The sequence below is a fragment of the Haliaeetus leucocephalus genome, unplaced genomic scaffold (genome assembly GCF_000737465.1).
Source record: "Haliaeetus leucocephalus isolate CR32 unplaced genomic scaffold, Haliaeetus_leucocephalus-4.0 Scaffold247, whole genome shotgun sequence".
NCBI classification, from domain to species: Eukaryota; Metazoa; Chordata; class Aves; order Accipitriformes; family Accipitridae; genus Haliaeetus; species Haliaeetus leucocephalus.
In genome coordinates, this window is record NW_010972683.1 from 220,525 (window position 1) to 242,331 (window position 21,807).

General features: G+C 43.5%; 1 protein-coding gene across 2 annotated transcripts in view; it reads right to left on the reverse strand.

Annotated features, from left to right (window-relative positions):
• Nucleotides 1-1,857: 1,857 nt before the first annotated feature.
• RNF20 (ring finger protein 20, E3 ubiquitin protein ligase) overlaps nt 1,858-21,807 on the reverse strand; it is a 20,066-nt gene continuing 116 nt past the window's right edge. The window contains exons 1-21 of one of the 2 annotated variants that reach the window (XM_010568544.1): nt 21,654-21,801; nt 19,416-19,476; nt 18,997-19,167; nt 18,695-18,862; nt 18,433-18,580; nt 18,100-18,282; nt 16,742-16,860; nt 13,588-13,734; nt 13,322-13,399; nt 12,889-13,008; nt 11,433-11,612; nt 11,102-11,237; nt 10,295-10,416; nt 9,610-10,007; nt 8,915-9,032; nt 7,181-7,330; nt 6,006-6,218; nt 4,787-4,912; nt 3,562-3,702; nt 3,104-3,205; nt 1,858-2,885 (exon numbers count right to left, since the gene is read on the reverse strand). In XM_010568544.1, the coding sequence (XP_010566846.1) occupies nt 2,709-2,885; nt 3,104-3,205; nt 3,562-3,702; nt 4,787-4,912; nt 6,006-6,218; nt 7,181-7,330; nt 8,915-9,032; nt 9,610-10,007; nt 10,295-10,416; nt 11,102-11,237; nt 11,433-11,612; nt 12,889-13,008; nt 13,322-13,399; nt 13,588-13,734; nt 16,742-16,860; nt 18,100-18,282; nt 18,433-18,580; nt 18,695-18,862; nt 18,997-19,125 (2,955 nt within the window). In that variant the 5' untranslated portion in view covers nt 19,126-19,167; nt 19,416-19,476; nt 21,654-21,801 and the 3' untranslated portion in view covers nt 1,858-2,708. Of the gene's footprint in view, nt 2,886-3,103; nt 3,206-3,561; nt 3,703-4,786; nt 4,913-6,005; nt 6,219-7,180; nt 7,331-8,914; nt 9,033-9,609; nt 10,008-10,294; nt 10,417-11,101; nt 11,238-11,432; nt 11,613-12,888; nt 13,009-13,321; nt 13,400-13,587; nt 13,735-16,741; nt 16,861-18,099; nt 18,283-18,432; nt 18,581-18,694; nt 18,863-18,996; nt 19,168-19,415; nt 19,477-21,653; nt 21,802-21,807 lie in introns of those variants that run through there. The other variant, XM_010568545.1, reaches the window with a different exon arrangement.

The following is a 21,807-nucleotide window of genomic DNA, read 5'->3' on the forward strand; positions in this document are numbered from 1 at the left end:
TGGGGTTTTTTAAAATAATTGAAAATGCTAATAACCTCTTAAACAAAAATGTCTGGTTTAGTTCCAATTTCCAATCCAAACACCCAATCTTTCAACAAACCTCTCCTCATTTAAAGACAAAAATTTAAGTGAAAAAACATCAACCACCTCATAATTAATGTTAAGCAAAAATCTGTATTTCTGCTGGGTAGCCTTAGGGGCTACTCCCATGTCAAATGCAGAATAGGGATTGCTCCGATTACTGCAGCACCAATTAGAAGCCTTTTGGGAGAAGGTCCAAGTTACTGTTGCCCAACAGAGACATTTTGGCAACGTTACTTTCTTCGTCAACTATTGCTCCAGCCTGATCCCACAAGAGGCAGAAAAAAAAGACTGCTGTACCTTTCTATGGGATGAGGAGTATCACACACCTGTCAATGCCTGCAGACTGCATAAGCAGAGGGAGGATTGGCTATGACAAGAAGATACACTGGAGAGTGTAGATGATGCTTTTCTCTGTTTACACTTAATTACTCTAGCTCGGACACCAAATTTAGACAGATTTTTTTTATAAAGAATACTTGTTGCTCCTTCCCTTCTTTTACCCCAAAATACTTCTAGTCTTGATACACTTTCAATTATTTCCACTTATTCTGGCAAGTCAAAACAGACCATCTAAAATTTTCACTGTTTCTCAATGTTTAAGTTATTAGCACAGCTCCAAAATGAGCCTCAAGGACTTCCTGAGCTTAAACTAAAATATTTATTTTAAAATAAGAAAATACTTTTTTCTTGGTGAGGAAAGAAAAAATAGAAGTTTCCAAACCTCATCTGTGAAACAAATCTAGACTGTTTCAAGTCTGCTTCCTACCATGACCAGTGAACCCAACACTGACAGTATACACAAAGTTTCAAGCTTGATTTTCAGTACAAAGGTGATGTGACTTAAGGACTGGGAAAGCGTAGAGGGGCTTTGCACCTCTACCAGGGCCATTTAATTCAGATTGTTGTTCACAGCTGCAAAAATAAGTCTGCTGTTACAGCAAAGCTGTTTGAAGGTCCAATGTTTGCTGGTGACCCAGGTCCTGGTTTTGACGAAAAAGCATTTGTACCACAAAATCTACCATCAGCATTAGTATTCTGTTCTTTCTCCAACTTGACATCACAAACTGCAATCCAGGAAGCATCCTCCAGTGAAAGCAGAGAGGGTTCTGCTCTCATTTCTTCTACACATGCTGTAACAGAACTTAAGCCATATCACAAACTCTCAGCATCCCAGCTTTCCCTTGCAAAGATCGGGTCATGTGTTCCTTTTCACTTTTCACGATTCATAATAATTTACAAGGTTTAATTCATATTTTCTGAATGTTTTCAGAAAGATAAAAATAATAATGCATACTATAAGACAGTCTGTGATAATTGCCTTCGCTTTACTATTGTTTCTGTTATCTCCTACAGTGAATACAGGAAGGTAATACAGATTTTATAATTCAGGGAAGGGACACAGACCTCTGACAGTTGTACCTTCGAAGAAAATTAAGTTTACAGTAAAAACACTACGCCCTATGAAGGAATGCTGTAAATAAATGACTTCGCGTTGTGATTTTAGGAGCAGACTTCAAATACAGCCTTGCACTACAGGGAGCATAGAGACTCTAACCTATGCCATGTCCTTTCACAAAATTCCCAGCGGCCATGACAAAATGACTGCATAAATAATCCAGCATCTTGGACCTTCTGTTGTGCCAGGAATAAGGTAGGGAAGATAAAGCCAAAAGGACAAAGGTTGTTTTAGTTAACGATTTTTTGAAAACAGAGGAAGGAAGAAATTCATATCTACTTTACAGGCTTAAAGCTTGTCAAAAGTGTTTCCAGTAACTGGACAAAGGACAGGAGTACAGATAGACACTACTAGAGGCAAGAAAAACGGAAAAATAACCCAGACAACAGCTTTTATTAGGTTCTGTGCATTACAAGATTAATCTTTGTGGCAAAGTTGCAACAAAGTAACCCTTACAAATTCTCTTCTGGAAACTTAAGGACAATGACGGCGATGCTTCAACCTAGGTGAAGATGTCCACATCAAACAGGGTTCATCAGTGGAATGATATTTTCAAAGATTCTCCAGTGTCTTATCCTCCTCCTCTTCTGGATACTAAGATGTGCATTTGCTTTTGGGGGTAGGGAGGATGTTTACTAATGCACCACCCTTCACAGATTCGTGCCCTGACTCAGGAAGATGTCTAAGGAGTCACTCCACTGCAGTCTACAGATGCACCTGTTTATACAGTTTTTGGCCCTTTAATTGGGAAACTATTCACTCTCAGAAACACTACCATACCTTGATGGGATTTAATAATTAACATCCAAAGCAAACTCCTCAGATAAAGCCCTCATTTATCTCTGCTGCACCAGAGACAGCTCCCATCCCATCAAGGCAGGACTTCAGTTAGATGTTCCCAACTTGGCAGTGTAAAAGTGATGGATGGGCAACGTCCTCTGAGGCACAAAGAATCCACAAAAACTGAGGGCAAGAATAAAAGAAAAGGGACAAGAAAGAAACCAGGATCCAGAATCCATTTCTTTCCATACCCTAACCACACTTCCCAGAAGAGACTACGGATCAGCTGACAGAAGCACTGACTGCCCCAAAGGTGACAATCACAGAAAGTGAGGGAGGCTGGGTGGTCAGCATAAGCGGCAACTTTTCATGACACCAGTGGAAAGAATCAACCGATGTAGATCCTATGGAAGTCATTGGCACCAAAGGCAGCATTGCACTTGGGGCACTTACGCTGCCGGGTGTCATAGCGTGTTTTCACACACTCAAAACAGAAGACATGAAAGCACTTTGTGAGCACAGCATCCTTTTTGCGCATGTTACAGCATGGGCAGGTCAGGCGGGCCTGCAAGACAGAAACATTATAGTGAGGGCCCATTGCATTGTGCTAGGTATGTTAAAAGATGACTGAAGATGAAGGTCCTTCCATTCCTCGTAAGGAGAAGGTGGTTTCTTCAATGCAAGATAAGGCTACAATGCCAGAGTACATACAGGAGATGTCAAATACTGAAAACATGACTGAAGTAGAATTAAAGAGAGCAGTTGGTAGAGACAGCTACTCACCTTGTAATCCTTGATTTCTTCCATCAATATCTCATCACAGTTGGGAACCATGTCAGGCTTCTTAGTGGTCTCCAGCTTCCTGCGTAACCTAGAGATATCTTCCTGCATAAAAACAAGTGACCAAGTAAATGAGCAGTATATTCTCCATCACAGCTTCTTCAGGGACCAAAGAGAACTAGCACCTGGCCCACTGTGCACCTAGCTAAATCACTTCACCCATACTTTCATCCCCAATAGTCCAACAGACTTACGACAGATTACATTATCATCTGGTGCTACATGTATTGTCAGTTACCAGTGGATAAAACCCGAAAGAGCCAAGACCCAATGAAGGTGAAATCAAACTGAGACTGGACCCCCAAAAAAGCACTGTAGCTGAAACCCACTCCAAGCTCAATGTACAAGGAGACAGACACCAAAGCAGACAGATACTGAAGGACTGTGCATGAGGTATATACCTCAGCCCTTTTGAAGTTGAACATCTCTTTCTCTCTAGTTACTCTGTTTTCCACAATCTCATCCTGGAAGTCATGTAACTTCTTCTGAGCCAGCTCTAGCTGGGCTTTCAGATCATCCGCAAGCTGAGCTGCATCCATGGCCTGAAAAAGAGAACCAGTATAGAAGTACCAAACATGGAAAAAGAGCTCTAGTGATTTCTAGTCCCTCTGCCTGGCAATCCAAGACTGCTCGCAGAATACTCCTCAGGCTGCTGGAGATCTATTTTTTCAATCTAATTTTGGTACTTCCGAATGGCATAACTGGAATTACTCCCTACATGTTACTTCAGCAGCAAAATATCTTATTATTAACAAGTTCTAATAATTTAGCTTCAAAATTCCTCTTCAGTACAGCCAACCCCTGTCATACTGCAATGCATGTGACTTAGAAAAACACTAATGACCACACAACTCTCTTCTTGTTCAAGTATTTTCAGCCTTCCACCTTCTACATCTTCTCTACTAAATTGTTTAGAGGCCGTTCTATAGCTGAACTAGATGGAACTGCAAGATAAGTCTTTATTTTCTCTCTTCACCAGTTCTCCTATCATTTTCTAACTGTCCCTGCACCAATGAATCTATTAGCCAAGTTCCCTCAATACCACAGATTGTGACATTAAGCACAAGTGATTGTGCTGAATTCCCCCCGATCTCCTTTTCACAGTGGTATTTCTGCTTTCCTTTCTGTCTGTTTTAGTGTCATTCCTGCATTTCTACTAAAGATTTAACAACAAAGGCAGCATCAACCATGAGACTTAAGTCTTGTTTTACTCATAACAGACCTACTTTATTGATCTTAGTCATTTGTTAAAGGTCTTAACATTCATTAGTCATATTTTCCTTTCACTTACCCCATCTTTCTTTTAAAAGCTTCGACCCCAGTTAACTTCATCTGGCTGCTGCCTCTCCTTTCACAACAGGTTTCCTTTTAAAGGCAGCTTACTTCAGCTTCCTAATCAGACTTTCACAGAAACACCTATGACCTGCTCCTCCTTACCAAAGGAAACACCAGTCTGCAATACTTTAATCACAACTCTCTTCAGGACTCCTCAGCCTTCTGGTATACCAGTCCAAAGCCAAGGAATATCAGGTTCTGTAATACCCATGAGAACTAGGAGCCTTCTATGCTTCCCACAAAACAACAACTCCATCTTACAATCCAAGAGGAAATCAAGCAATCACTTGCCTTGCGTTTGTTCATCTCCAGGGCCTGTGTTCGGAGACCTAGTTCTTTCTCTCCTGTTCCAATACTGCTTTGCAGTAAGTGTTCCTTCTCCTCCAGCTTACGTACAACCTGCAGCTGGGCATCCACCTTGGAAAGAGGAGATACAGAAGGCCTGAAATGCATGCTCTCCAGGTCTTCACTCTTGTCATTAAGGCTACATGCTGAAACTATCCCTGCCTCCCCATCACCAAGGAGTATCTCTTCAACTTGTCTTTTTCTCCCTGAACAGACACAACATCAGTCTAAGAGCTGTAGCCAACACTTTAAAACTTAGCAGTCAAATACCAGCAACAAAGATGTCTTATTTTTTGAAAGGTGGCTTAGAGAATTGCTGCAAGGCAGTGAACAATTCCACCCTGGATGGCAGAATATATATGTAGAAGTACCATTATGACAGGAAAAAGACTTCCCACTTTCCTTCTCCCTCCTGCTCTCCACAGCAATGAACCTGTAGGACATTTCATACTCACGCAGCAGTCTCTGTTTCTTGCTAAGACAAGTCCCTTTGAAGTCTGATGCAGCATACCCAGGCTGATTAGGGGAACATTCCCTCCTATACTGATTTTGGCAGCAATACAGTTAATTCTCTTCATAGCAGCTCACATGGCGTTATATTTTGGATTTGGGACCAAAACAGTATCAATAACACACTACTGTTTTAGCTACTGCTGAACAGTACTTATGCAGCATCAAGACCACCTGTGTCTCACGCTGCCCGCCAGAAAGTAGGCTGAGGGTGCACAAGAAACTAGGATGGGACACAGCTGAGACAGCTGACCCCAACTGACCAAAGGGATATTCCAGACCATATGACGCTGTGCTCAGCAATAAAAGCTGGTGCAAAGGAGGAAGCAGGGGGATGTTCTGAGTTACAGTGTTTGTCTTCCCAAGTAACAATTACACGTGATGGAGCCCTGCTTTCCTGGAGATGGCTGAACACCTGCCTGCCATGGGAATTAGTGAATGAATTCCTTGTTTCACTTTGCTTGTCCGCACAGCTTTCCTTTAACAACTGAACTGTCTTTATTTCTCGCTTTTGCCCTTCTGATTCTCTCCCCCATCCCACTGTGCAGGAGCAAGCAAGCAGCTGCATGGAGCTTAGCTGCCTACCAGAGCTAACCCACAGCACCTCCACCTTCCCCCATTATTTCTGTTCTCCTCTCTCCTTCTCCCAGGTTACCTGTGTCTTCAGTGTCAAAACTTGGTCTGCCAGCTCCTCCTTCTCTTCTTTCAGCAGCTTGTGGATCTGGTTGGACTTAATGCGTTCTGACATCAGCTTGAAGTTGGCATCATCCTTCTCCCGCAGCTGCTGCATCAGGCGGATATTCTGCTCCTGCATGTCTTCAAAGGCTTGGCCTGTGACATCCATTTCTGACAGCAGGGCCTCTTCCTCCTGCAAAAGAATCACAGGCTCTGGCAAAACTGTCTCCTGTATGCCCTACAATGACCCTGAACATTAGAGGCACGAAACCTAGCAGAGCTGAAGGAAGATGTCTCAGTATCAGAGAACAGTATCTTCCCTGCAACCAGAAAAGAAAGCTCCCTAGAAGTCTGCACCACAGCAGAGATGCCCTGCATTAGGTGTAGAAAAGAGATTGTCATCTCCACAAGCATTCACAGACTGTGGCTTGTCTGCTGGCAAAATCAGCTGTGACACAGTCATTGCCAGAGCTGGGCAGAAACCAACTGCCAACTTCAGGCAGCTAGCTGCATAGCTGTCATATACACTAGGCCAAGAATTCTGCACGTGGACAACTCAACAGCTTCCACCTAACAGGCTGCCAAGCCCCTTAAACTCACTTAGGCCACTTCAACATTAAAGGAGTAAGTGACAAGATAGAACAGTTCTGTACTATAAGGAAAAGAATCTGAATTCTAAAAAACTACATGTCAAATCACTGGCTTGCCTCTCCCCTACTGACGTGATCCTGCTCTCTTATCATTAGATTAAGCCCTTTTATGTGGAAGAAGATACGTCACGGTACCATGCACACGTATTAATTATACGAACAGTGCAGATAATACTTTTAAAAAAGAAATTGTAACCTCCTGCCCTAAAGGCTGATCCAGCCATCTCTCCTCTGTGCTCTTCACCTAGGCCACAAACAACTAAACATTCCCCACCACCCCCACCATAAGCTTTGTGACACCCTGGTGGTGTGGGGTTTTTTTGATCGTCATCGTTTTTTTGGCTGGTTAGGTTTTTTTCCCTTCAATAAACAGGGACAAACCTCACATCTCTGGCACATACAGAGACAGAAATTCCTTCTCTCAGGTAACCTTCCTGGCTGTAACCTGAAGGCAGTTCCTTCCCAGATACTCCAGCCAAGACAGAACTTGTCAGAAACTTCTCACCTGCTTAGCCATGGCTAGTTTCTTCTGTAAATACTCAATTTGTTCCTCCACTGCTCGGATCTTGCGGAGGGCATCCTCATCAGCCATCTTTTTACTCTCCTTTTTCTCCTTGTCTTCCAATTCTTTCACCCTCTGCCTCAGTTCTTCCAGCTACAGCAAGGACAAAACAGAAGTGACACTAAACACAAGAATGTGGCCTGAACCTTGTTAAGAGCCTGTTTTCCCTACAATTCTCTGAAACGTTGGAGAAACTGCCTTCGAAGCATGGGAAAAGAAAATCCATCTCATCTTGACAGAACAGTGTATTACTGGCAGATGAACCATTCAGATGGGCTGTAAGCCCCAGATCTTGAGTTCAAAACCTTTGAAAATGCCATGGCATCTTTTATCAGAGTAGGAACATTAGTCTCTTGCAGTTGTGTATGTAAGGCTATGTGGACAGAGAGCATCTGCTCCTTTAACGGTGTCTGGTCAAGGACCTTTTTCAATACAAAAAGGGATAAGAAAAGGAGGAAGCCATACACAAAACATACAGAGGCACAAACCTGACAGACAAATGGTAAGAAAGACAGTGATAAGAACCAAACCTGGTCAGTCACACTAATTGGCAAGAGCATGTGAGAATGTTTATTCCAGCAAGGTTACCTAACTGTGGACCCTGTCAATTGGGAAACTAAGGGGGTGGGGAGCAGGAAAGGAAAAAAGACAGAAACAAAATATACAGAGAAACAGACCTGACAAAACAAACAGGGAGACAAAGACAAGAAACAAACCTCCACATTCACAATAGCTGATAGGCTACCAAGAAACTACAGGCACCACTTCCAGGAAGATCAACGTGGACTTTGCAACTGATAAAACTGTAAAGCAGGGGTGGATCCTGGACTGGGAGGGCTGTGGGAATCGACAGAGCTGTACAAACCCAGGAGGGACGTGCAGGGATGAACAAATTGGGGTTAGACAGAGAAGGGTATACAAGGAGCCAGTCACATGTAAAATGTGAGCAGTCAGTACACATTTGTCTGGCTCAGCCCTGTGCATGATCACCACAGCCTGTCCTATCTTCTTGTATCTTCTTATTAAATATTTTCTTAACTATCTCTGTGTAATCTAACTCTCTACCCCATGTGTATGTGTGCTGCATAGAATAAGTGCTAGCTACAGGTGAGATGTGTATGTGAAGAAGGTAAGAGGGCCTGGGATCACAAGGGTACCAGACAGACAGAGAAGCCGTGCTGATACTTGACGGATCTGCAAATGCGTGTATGCTTGTGAACCTAGAGATTGGTATGTGTGTGCCTGCACTAGCAACATTCTATCTCTACCAGCTGAAGAGGAAGAAGGGGACTTGTCTGTCTATGCTTACGTTTTATGACTCCTGTATGTACATGCTGTTGAAGGCAGCACCTTGTCTGTGGCAGTCTGACTGGCGTGTCAGCGTCCTCTGTGTGTGTATGTCTCTGGGTCATGTGCTCAGCTTCACTACTGGTTGAATCTGCAACTGAGAAAGTGGCAGCCATGGCCTTCAGCCTCGGCAAAGGGATCATCCCTTCCCAGCGGAGGATACCCCAAAATATCCCTGTTCATTTCCAGAACATTCCAATCTCTCTTCTAAGTGACAAAGATGAGAAGAGGAACAATCTCCAGTTTTGAAGACAAAACCATCACAGTTCAGGTGCAGAGTATCCAAAGAGAACTTGCTAAAGATAAAAAGAGAAGAGAAATTATATTTACCTCAGCTTTTGCCTTCTTCTCAGCTGCCATCAGCTGCACTTTGTCTCTCTGCTCTTTGGGGGCAGAGCGGTACATATCTAGCAACAGTTTCATCTCCTTCTGGCTCTCCTGGGCCTTCCTGGAGACAGAGAGATAGACAACTGTGAGGAGACAGCAGGAAAGCTATGCTGTTACATATCCAGCATGAAAGTCAGAGCAATACTCTCTCCATCTCCCACATGGCATGCATATGGAGTCATCCTTGGCTCATCTTACCCTGGTAATGTAAAATAGCCAAGGAGTAAAGGCTGGAGGCTGAAAGAAACATGTTCAGGCACATATGGGTTGAAAAACCAAGAGAAGTGGGGTGGGGAGGAAACATCTACCTTAACGGCAAGCAACAAACTATCCATCTCTGCTGTGGTACTGGATCCAAGACAGGGAAGACTACTGTGCCCTTTATTAATAACCTGCTGCTGTAAAGCTTTATGCAATTGCTATGACAGCAACAAATAAAGACTGTTTGACCCACACTGTGAAGTATCTGGTTTGGTAATTCATGCTTTAGGCTACCATAGGAGAAATGTTACTACATTGTCCAAATCACAATCAGAACAGAGAGTGCCAGAAACCTCTCACAAGCTACAAGTCATCTCACACAAACACCACAGTTTGGGTACTACTCAAGCAGGAAAGGGAGGGACAACAACTCTTACTTGAGCTCAGCCTTCAGCTGCTTGATCACTTCAGCCTCCTTCTTTCTTCCATCTTCATGCTTCCCTTTCTCTTTCTCTTTGGACTCTCTCTCTTTCTCAGATTCCTTCTGCTTTTGCTTTTCCCGCTCTCGTTCCTTTTCCTTTTCCTTTTCCTTCTCTCTCTCTCTCTCCTTTTCCTTCTCCTTCTCTCGTTCCCTCTCCCTCTCACGTCTCTCTCGTTCCCGTTCCTCTTCATCTCGCCTGGCCTTCATTTCATTAACATCTTCAGAAGCAGGCTTGGGGGCAGTCACTTGGGCAGAAGGATCATCAGGTTCCTGCTTGATCTCTGGAGGTTCCTCCTTTGTGTCTTCAGTGCTGGACTGGGACTGTAAGAGAGCACTACCACTGCGCGAGCGGATCTGTTGTGGAATAGCAAGAAAGAAGACACAGTAGAAAACAAACCATTCAGTTCTTAGCCAGAAATCTACCTTAACCCCCTTCCCTGGTCTTCCCAGATCCGTGCTTGTGTGCCTCCTCCATAATTACTACTACTTTTCATAGAGCACTATACAGCTACAAAGGAAGACCATTTTACATGCCATCCTGCACACCATAATAGAAAAGCTGATATTGCAGGCAAGGGTGACACCATTCCCACTTCTCCTAAGCAGTTTCTGCTCTTTTCTGGCATTTCCTGCTCTGATACCTTGCTCAAGTCAGATTGGGCCTCTCTCAGTTTGCGCTTGTATCTTAACACCTCTCCCTTCAGCTGGTGGTTGTGATTTTGAAGGCTGCTGATGAGATGACGCATCTCCCGATTAATTGGGCCTACAAAAACAGAAACACAACTGTAATAAACAACACTTTTGCCAACCTTCTGCAAGGACTTTCATGGAGATGGAGAACCAGCTAAGTGACAATGACAAAGAACCAAAATAAGACTATTATCATTCTGCTGAACAACAGAGCAACGCAACACATTTGCAGAAAAATGTCATGCCAGTTTTACATGCAACCATAAGTCCTTGCAAATTCCCAGTCCTAAATTCCCCTTAACCCTACTTTTTCCCCACATTCATAAGGGAAATGTGTCATGCTACAAAAAATCTCTATGATTTAAATGCTACTTTAGAAATAACTTCTTAATTTCCTCTGATGAAATTTGAAAATTACTGGTGGCCTATCCAGGTTGTCATTCCAGACTTGTAAATTAACCTGCCCCAAAGTAATTTTTAATAATGCAAAATACTCTGTCACGAACCAAATTATTAGCAAAATATATGTATAGTGCAACTTCTAAAAGGAATTCAGATAACATGGAACTGGCCTCCCATAAAACAAGTGAAGAGCTTTGGTTTTTTGAGATAAAGACCTGCCAGAACAAGTATTTAACAATAACAAAGAATCAAACCAGGTGTTTTAGTGCAATGCAATCTCTAATGGGCATTGGGGAGGTGGGGGTGGGGAGAGAGGGCATTTGTTTCTTTTTAAGCACAACAGAAAAACTCCCTACCTGCTTGTTCATTGGCAGCAAGTGTCTGTTCAAACTCTATCCTCAACATCTCATATTCTTTGCGGACTTGTGCCAGGGTGTCCTCTAGCTGAATCACTTCTGTGCGTAGTTTCTTGTGAAGGCTGACCTCGTCCCTCTGAGGAGTAAGAAAGGGACAGAAGTTGGTGCTGTGACCCTGGAGTATCTCTCACCTAATCAACATGAGGTACCAGAACAGATGAATTATTGCCAGGAAGATACACTTCCTGCAGATTCCCGGAGCCACCCAGACCCAGCAGTGATGGTCAATGGGATGACAATGTTCCCTAGTCTGATGGAGCAGAGGTGCTACCTCGATCAGTTCCACCTGGCGCTGGTGTGTGGTGCGGGTGCCATGAAGCAGAGTGCGGGCCTCATCAAGATGTGCCTTCAGCTGGAGACTCTCATTATACAAAACAGAAAACTGGGACTGCATGCAGCGATATTCTGGGGTCTCCTTCACAGCCTCTTCCACTGCTCGTCGCAGCTCAACCTAGTCAGGACACCAGAAAATGCCACAGAAAGAAAAATTATCTCCTTGTTTTTGACATCTGTTTTGCAAGGTGAACAGTGAATCAAGCTGCCACAAGCAAAGACAAAAGTAGAACTTTGATAGCATTGCTGTGAAGTAGATGCAAGTGATATGCTTCAGTATCCATTAAAAAAGTCTATACATTCTCTGTATGCACTAGGCTGTTTCTCTTGCATAGTCACATGACAAGAATTTTTGATTCTCAGCTTCTGCAATAGTTTCTCTCAAAGATACAAGCTTGGAAAATATGATATACCTTTTCAATGGATTTATTGTAAAACTGTAATCACCTAAATAAAGATGGACATATAGAAAAGCATAACAGAAAACTAGAGAAAATACATGAGCAAGTAGGCATCATGTTAGCTTTCTACCAGTAAGAGACAGAATGACTGAAAGGAAGACAATTGAGAGAAAGCAGAAATACAGAATCTGAACTTTCCTTACAAAAAAAGTTAGCAAATGACTGTGACTACCAGCAGTGAAATAGACACATATGTACACACATACAGCTTAACATTAATTAAGAGAAAAGGAAAGTTGTAAGCGAAACAGTGTTTCTCTCAAAACAAACTCATGTGGATAAACAGAACTTAGAGGTGCCTTAAGACAGTTTCTGGAATCTCATCTCTGAAACTTAGGTTATCAGCTCAGACATTTCTCATAACAGGCTAACATTTCTATTGATCACTGAGTATATGATATAGAGAATAATCTAAATTTTATGTACATCAGATTCACAGCTTTCTGTGTTACCACCATTAAGATGTAAGAAACTCATACACTGTTTCCTATCTATCCATTTTACCACACTGGGAAAGATTTAAGTTCATCAAGTCTTTCAAAAGCCTAGCTCTCCTACACAAGTTCCCTGACTTGTTTCAGTTCTTTGGTTCCACTTGCACAGGGAAGGTGGAAGAGGGATCAATACTTGTAAGGATGTGAAATTAGTTTTAACTAGACATCATTAAAATGTACCGAATAGATCAGAATGGAAAAAAGGAAATGAGAAAGCACTACAACTTCCAATGATGACCACATGATGTCACCAATGTACTGAACTGCAAGTTTAAGTCCCACAAACTTGCTGAATTGTACCTTGTACAAAATATAATCCAGCTAAAGAGCAAATACAGAATAGAACAATATTAATGAGGTTTTCAAGAGACACAGTACAGCAAGGCAGAGGGGAACCAACACCTCCATCCTCATCCTCAAACAGGTACAGATGTCTCACCTTGAGTTTTTCATTCTGTGTTGTTACTTCCTCAAGGTCCTGGCGTAGTTCCTCCAACTCACTGAGGCGATTCCCAGCAAGCTCTTTGTTCTCTTCCAGCTCTGCATTCATCTCCTCAAACTATTGGGAAGAAACTGCTCATAAATCCTATTGTTAATGTTATCTACTGAGGGTACTAATTAAGCAACTGTTTATACAGTAACAGAAATTACAAATTTAATAGTCAGGTAACATCACCAAGTGAGACAAAGTCTACTTCCATCAGGTCTGTTTTGTAAGTGGGAAACTTGTGCACAGACAAAATGGCTTGCCCAGAGTCACCCAGATTTGTGGCAAAGCAGGTATCTGAATTCTGTTCCAATATGTGGCCCTACACACAAGCTCTCCTTGATTTTATTCTTCCCCTTACCCACAACCAAGCTCCTGACATTACCTTGCGGGCATTTATGGTGATTGTGCCCCCATAGAGGCTGCTCCCAGCTCCATACACTTTGTAGCCTTTGGAATTTACCTGCAAAAAAGGCAACAGATTTCATCAATACCCAACTAAATGCCAAGACTGCTGATACAGCATATTCAAGACCAAAGATGGCACACTATAGATTCTCACTTCTCATAGCAAAGTACCATAAGATGATGTCACACATCTCAAAACTACACCCATTTCTCTGGTTTCCTAGCAAAGAGGATGGTGCTTACTCGTTCCAGAACATCTGCTAAGTGCCGGTTGAGTCTCTGCTCTCTCTTACGTATCTTGTCAATATCCCACTGAAGGTCATCAATCATAGTCTCCAAAACAGACACACGAGATTCTGCTGTCTCCACTCTCTCCTGCAGCTTGGAGAACTGCAAGCAAAACAGTGTTTCAGCCAGCGTATTGAATAGAATCAACATTTTCCAAGACTTCTCAGTATTAATTTTTCTCTTATTCATCATACCCTGGATTTATGTGCTTTCCGCCCATCTTTTACTGTGGTGACAGACTACTCCATGAACTGCCCTGAATTTTACACTGGCTGAATCCCAACACAGTAATGATAAGACAAAACAGAAAATGGAAAAAGAGCAACAAACTGGTAATAACTGACAGAGTACAGAGGCAGTGACCTCAGCTTATTCAAAGGCTTTTTTTTTTTTTAAATGTTTTCAATCCGTATGTTCATCTACTCTACAGATCACTGAAGTGCTTGATGGTCTAACACTGAGCAAGGCCAGTGTTAACACAATTTTTAAAGGAACTGAAACCTCTGAAGCAAATACTGCCAAACATGAATCCTTTAATGACTGGGATCATCTTGCAATTAATGTTGTTACACTTTCATACGTGACCCAGAGAAACCAAGGAATTTGAAATTACAGGGATGTCATGTCAAGTGTCTCAGATATTTACACAACCACGTTAGCATCACCTTACCACTTCCTCTGCTTTTATTTTCTTTTAAAATTACAACCATTCAACTCACTGGTTTGGTTATACTTTTTCATTCAGTGATGTAACAAGCAAATCAACCCAAATCACAGAAAAACTACATACAGTTCTCAACAACAACCTGTTCCATAGCCTTTGTTCAGAAGGGAACTTTCAAACCTTGTTGCTCCTGTCCCCCTCCAAGGCAACAGCCTGCTCTCCAAACTATGGTAACCACAAATTATTCTAGGAAAGACCTCTGAGAGACTGAAAGAGTTAATGTCTCAAACATTGTGGTGAGGCAAGTTCTGCTTAAAGACAAACCTGCACAGCAAGAAACCAAGGTGAAAAGCTCATCAGCTCAGACATCAGCAACAGGAGGGGGAGGGCCTGCTGGAGGGTGCACAGCTCCCTGTTCTGATAAGCTGTTCTGATACAAAGATCAAACAATGGTAGTGTCTGCAGGGAAGAAGAAGTTACTCCACAAACGACCCCCAAGCCCAAAGGCTCACAAACTGCTCATTAACCTGAGGAGTTTGGGTGCCCGCCTGAAGGAGGGGCAAGGATGACAAAGGGAAACAAACTGAAGTTCCGGGTGCGCAAGCCCACCAGAACTGGACCCCTTGGCTGACTGAACCAACGCTGGACCCAGGACTGGTGAAATCTTTCTCTCTTCCTTTTTCTCTCTCTGTCTTCCCTCTTTTCTTTTCCACAATCCCTACATCTCATCCGTTTCAAGACATAAATCACTGACCAAGTCTGAGACTAAGAGCAGATCCAGCCACCCCTGGGCCCTTCTCTGAGGAGGAGTCTAGAAAGCAAGGGGGTCTGCTCTGAACCTAACAGGAGGTATCTCCTTCTTCCCTGAATTGATGTATATGGTTACCCTGGGTTACACGGTTTACAGAAGTAGTCTTATGCCAATTCCTGTTGTGAGAAGCCCTGCCACCTACTATCACGCCTCCCCAGTTCAGTCTGCTTCTGTCATAAATAAAAGCTTTAACTAATCGTTCGGTGGTGTTTCACGTTAATTTAGCCTGAGGGAATTTAAAATTAAACACGATTCCCTGGTCTGTCCAGTCTGGGTCCTGACATTTTTTTGGCGTAGTCAGCAGGATTCCCTCGGTGTTGCTAAAGTGATCACTGGGACCAGGTCCTTACTGTGGCTCCTCTCTGAGAGGAGCCATACACAAGGGGAAATAGTCCTCAGAGGACTTAATAATCTGATTTTGTTGCGGTCTCCCAGGAAGGTCCGAGTGTAGAGACAGTCCTCAGGGGACTTGATCTGATTTTGTTGTGGTCTCCCTGGGAGATCCCACTGTAGAGATAGTCCTCAGAGGACTACTGAAAGCATCTAATCCCTGTACTTGTGTGTTCTTTATGGCCTCCCTGGGAGGTCAGACTGTAGACTGTATCCCTCTCCTGAAGGGATTAGAGGGCTACAATGTTCGACCCTCTCCCCTTGGTATGACTTGGGCTCGTAACAATTGACATGATCCGCAAGCTGTAGCAGACAGAATTCTCGTTTTGGCTAAAGAACGAAGGTTGAAGCAAGGAAAAGGGAAGGCGTTGGTTTGTGCAGTTTTAGGAGCCGCTTTGGTGGCAGCAAAACAGGACAAATGCGTGGCCCGACAAGCAGAAGAGAAGATGATTAAATCCCTTCAAGACTTGGTGAAAGCTTTGCAGGAGCAATTGGAAAATGAGATAAGGAGCCTCTATGACCAACTCACCACTGACCGAGTAACTAACCAGAGACTACATACTGCTTTGACTGAGGCTCTGGAGCAGGAAAGAGTATTAAGAGAGCAATTAGATGAAACCCGCTCCCAGATGTAGATACAGGTGCTCAGATATCAGCACTCCGAAAAGATGCTGCCAACCCTAATCGCATAGTTGCTGTTGAATATCGCCAAACGGGGAACTTTCTTGGTGGGATGGGTAGCCGCACACCAAGGGGGAAATCACCCAGCACACATCTGGAATAATCAGATAGACTCTCTAACTCACTTAGCTACAATGGCAGCAGAAGCTGAAGAAGACGCTTGTTAGAGTGGTTGCATGTGAAGTGTGGTCATTCAGGGGTTAAAGATCTTTTCAAAGAGCCGGTGGCAGAGGTTGGCCTGTTACTCAGGAATTGTGTAATACGATTATTTCTGCTTGTAGTCAGTGCCAACCCGGCTAGAAAGACATCCCTTACAAGAACCCCCTCTCCACCTACGAGATGGGAAAGGACTCTGGAAGACTTGGCAAATTGACTATACAGAACCCTTCAAGAAGTCAGACAGGAAGCAATATGTTCTTGTTGCGGTGGAAGTGGTGTCGGGACTTACCCAAGCAGCAGCAGTTGCAACAGCAACTGGAGACAATGCAGTGAAAGGATTAAAGCTATGGTTCAGTTATCTGCCTAAACCCCAAAGCAGATTTCTTTCTCTCTCCTTTTTGTACCTCCTGAGACATGATTCGGTGCTTCTCCTGAAGAACATCAGCTAGCTCCTGCAGCCGTCCATTTTCATGGGAGAGGTAGGTGTTAAGCTCCAGGACTGCTTCTTCCATCAATGAAATATCTGAAAGATGCATAAAGAAAAGGAAATTAACAGAAATCAAGGAAGATTGTTTTAATTCTTAAACAGCAAAAAGAGAAAAAAGAAAACAGAAAAGGAAATTTCTGGTTTTAACTTCTGCCTACTGTATCTGTCCACCAGGTGGCTCCCGAGGGTCTGATCTCCAGCCACACAGAGCTTTGACTTGCATTCACCAAGCAAAAGGCTCTGCAGTTTAACATACTACACATTTCTGTCAGTTACCATCCCCTAATATCAGAGATCATTCAAATTGTGTCAGTATCAGCAAGACAGAACATGCCCTTGTAACCCAGTGACACCCTAATGCAGATCAAATTCATGCGTAAACCAGCTAAAACAGGTGGCTTGAGCTAACATACCAGCTGACAATTAGAGCAACTGAGTACAGGCTCACATTGCACTAATGCCAATGCTACTACAGAGTTTAAGACTGCCAGCTAAGGACAGTAATGCTTCAGCACGCTAATGCTAGACTTGCCAGAGCTCCTTAATCAAAGCATACAGAACACTCTCAACAGAAGGCAAACCAAGGATGAGTTGATATTTCACCTGAATTTTCATCAAAGATTAAAATTCTAACCTTAAGCTAATGAAGTTTTTCAGAGAGTCATCTGAGTGTAAATTGAATCTGCTACATTAATTGTCAGGAGCTAGTCATTTGGCTTTCTTCTGCAGAACTCTGCTTTGTGTTCAAAACTGACAGCTACACTAGGCATACCAAGACATTAGAAGGCTACCATTTTGCTCAAAACTCAGGGGAAACTGAGGTCCTGGTTATTCCCACTTCTTTTACTAAACTGCAAGTGAGGAGGACTCCAACATCAGTTTGCAATACTGATTTCACTTCTTCACTTGTAAGCATGAAGCCTTTTACACAGTAGCTGAGGACAGTTGGGTGACAAGGTTCAGCTGTAATCTGTAACTTCTGAGGTGCGTGAACACACTACTGGCAGAAACAAGCCTTTCCTTAGCCCAACACACTAAGCAGCGTTCTCAGCATTCAAATTTAGAGGCAGTTGTAATACACTTCTAGCGTATAGTACTAGTCTTTATTAGAGGTCTTGATTATTGAGAGTTTGGAAAGCTAAGCCAATTTATTTTGGAAAATAAATGAGCATGAGAAGGACTAGGCCTTAACGCTTACAATGCAGAATCATGTCTAAGCTGGGGGTAGGTGAGGATTCTTGAGTATCAGCCAGGCATCAGCCACCTTGGTCATACCTCCACTATTCAGCTTGTGGGACAGCACATCCACTTTCTCCTGCAGCTTGTCGTACATTGTCACAATCTGGGCAACCGCACGGCGAGAGGACTCTACACGCTCCTGCAGCTGAGATTCTATCTCTTCACTAGTGCTGCTGGCTAGAGTGGCTAGGAAGGAGAACGCCGGCTCCAGTCCTTCACCTGGGAACAGAAAGAGGTGCAAAAAAGTAAATGTCCTTTTGCAAGGAACATATCACGAGTCTTCATAATCTGTTACCCTTTAGAAAGGGACATCAACATTGTCCACAACTGAAATCCATCTTTTCCACTGGCCCCAACCAGGTGCCTCACCTCGTTCCCTCTCATCTTTGCGCTCCTGATTACTGTCCGAGTCTGGTTCAGGCTCTGGCACCACCAGCGCTTTTCTTTCAGACAAAAGGTCTCCAAGACCTTGGTCTAGGTCGAAGCGTTTAAGGATGATGCGGATATTTTCATCAAACTGAGTGATGGGACAGGAAAGACAAGACAAAGAATGGATATGAATAAAAGGAGTGAAGTGGAAAAGAAGAGACAAGAGAACAGTATATATAAAATAAAAAAGCATGTTACTAACCTGATTCCAGTATCGATTGATAATCAGCAGAGAGGCATCATCGGTGGCCTGCCGACGCTCCAGCTTCTCAATGTGCTCCCGTAGCTCATCTTCAATGGCTTGCCGCTGGTCCAGCATCTCTGCTAGTTTCCGGTTCTTGGTCTGTAGGGTCCGGATGTCCATCTCCTCCTGTGCAGAGGTACAAGTCAGGGCACATTGCACACAAGCCAGATCACTGCGCTTATACATAAATCAGAGAGATGCTTTTTTTCATCTGGAAACAAAAGTAAGAGGTTGAGTGGGGGTGTGCAAGGAAGACATACCGTTGAAGAAACGCCACCGAGCTTAATGGTCTCCACTGTGGTCCCTGAATCTTCAACCCCTGCCTTCTTCTCTGGAGGTGCAGAAGGGCCAGGCTCTCCAGCTGCCCGCTTATTACCAATTCCAGACATGGTGGCTGAAGCATATAGACTTCTCCTTTCCCTAAGTTCTTCCTGAACATTAAAGAACACTATTAAAAAACCCCAGCAAACACAATCAACTCAATTTAGGTTTTTTAACATACTGATCCATCATGGTAACAAGATGCTCCATACAGTACAGACCATGTAACTCAAAAGGTTTTGAAAAATATTGGTCAAACTTTATGTCTTAAAAGACACCACTAGGATTAGCACTGCAAATAGCAAGTTGATGAGAAAACAATCCACTGCTCTGTAACGTTGAAATGGAAGCACTGTACCTGATCACACTCTGGAAAAAAATCTGCATGTGGGTTCAGTCTCTGCTTTTTTGACCTCTCCCTGTATTAACAAAAATGATCTGGGTTAGACTTTAACAAGCAACTGAGACTGTGTATATCTGGCACCAGTTCACATCATGCCAACCAAATTGTTCTTATTATATCAACATTCAAAATCAGTTAAAGCCAAGGGCAGCAACAGCTTGAAGATGAGCCCTGTAAGAGCTTATATAGAGATCTTACAAATCCTATGGAACTGAACAGCGATTCAGAGCCAAGGTTTGTAAAGACCCATTTGAAGAGTCTTCCTGTGTATCAGGAGAGACACAGGAGTATTTATCCCCAAGTTAGTGCAATCTGAAAAGCTCTGGACTACTAGTTACAGAATCACAGAATAGTTGAGGCTGGAAGGGATCTCTAAAGATCACCTGCTCAGTGCTCCTGAATAAAGCAGGGTCAGCCAGCACAGGTTGCCAAGGGCCTCGTATATTCAGCTTTTGAGGATCTCCAGAGATAGAAACTCGGCAATGTCACTGAGCAACCCATCCCAGTACTTCATGACCCTCAGCATTAAAACAGTTTTTTCTTACATTTGAACAGTATTTCTTACAGTTCCCTAAAATGTTATTTAGCAAAATAACAAATACCTCCTTAAAGAGTTTCCAAAACAAATATAACAGCTAGTGATGGAAAACAAAACCAATTAGATCTTCAGTAGATGTAAGCAGCATTTTTCTCCCATATTCACTGATGCTGTGCCAACTTAATCCACAGATCTCTAACTCCAAACTAAATGAAACCCAGAAGTAAATGAAACGCAGACCATACGAGTAAGATTTCTATTTTTCAGTTTAAATCTATAATGGCATTTACAGTTAAACTAAGGGTTACAAACCGAACTTGCCAGTTCTTATGTATTTGCTTTACTTGAGCAGGCCTACTGAAAGTAATAAGGCTAATGTACTTTTAGGATTAAGCTGGTACACTGCTTTGCCAAATCTTATCATTTAACAAGCATTTTTGCTGGGCATTGCCGTTCACCATATGCAACATAATATAAAGATTATTTCTAAATTAGTTACTGAAAGAACACATATAGCGTTCCTATAACCTGTCTTTTAACGTAAGTATTAAATACATCTGAAAATTAAAAAATAAACAAAGACAACATCCACTTAACCGTTTTCCTCCTTTGAGCAACAGAATTCGGTGGGCATTGATTTTAGCTAGAATGACTAGGCCATTGGAGGGGGTGGGGGGAACAGCTGTCATTTAAAAACATCTGCTACTTATGAGTCCAGCAAGCCACCAGTGACTACTGCCTTTCACATTTTTTGTCCATGGAAAGAATATTTCTTCCATTGCCTCCTGACACCATCCCTCACAGCTCTAGCTCCCCCTCTCCACACTACTCACTTCCTCACATACTGTACGCCAGGGCCTAACCCACTAAGTTTTCATGACCACAGACCTTCTCTTTCCTTTAGGAACTCAACCTTACCCTCAGTCCCAGACTAGTCACATTCTTGTCTCCCCAGACAGATCACACAAACTCACCAAAGACTGACTGTCCTCCCCTATCGTGGACTCAGCTTCGCCTTAATCCCCCTCTTATGATTAAAATCCTCTTACACAGAGACCAAAATACACCTCCACCTGACACTCCCCACACCTACTACTGGCCAAAAGTCATCCACTCTGACCACCATCAATCACCTGTAGAGATCAAACTTCCCCAGGCCCAATACTTAGCCACTCACCTACAACCTATGCCCACCAACCGTGTTTGAGCCCTTTAACATGCTCGTGGCACCTCTAGTCAAGAAACCTGCCAAAGCTCACCATTCAGCTTCCTGCACAAACCAGCCACTCTCTACACTTTCATTTCCTGTTCATACAATCCACAGCCCCTTGGAGCTCCCCAAAAACCTGTCGTGGCCACCCATTCAAATCCCAGAGATGTCCCGGAGAGATACCACCCCACACAGGGTACCTAAATCTCCACATCGCCCACCAGAGACTCCTCTCCACGCAGAGCAAGAAGACCACTCCAAATCGCCAGAGTCCCCAAGCACGTAAAGGGAGCCACGCCACTGAGACCCACAAACACTCAGGGACGTGCCCCAACACCTTTTCCTGCCTTCCACGCCCAGTGGGGACCCCCACTTATCCCACGCACAGCAGGGAGCCTCCCACCCCACCAACCACCGCCCGCAGATGGACACCCTTACTGCGCACCTCCGGGCGCTCCGGCACCGCTCCCCGGGCACCTCCGGGCAGCCCCACACCGGCCGCTGCTCCCCATGACAGCGCCACACCTACTCTCCCTTAGGCCCATCCCTTCCTCCACGGGTGTACACTGCCTCCCCCCCAATCCCTCCCCCTTCCCCCG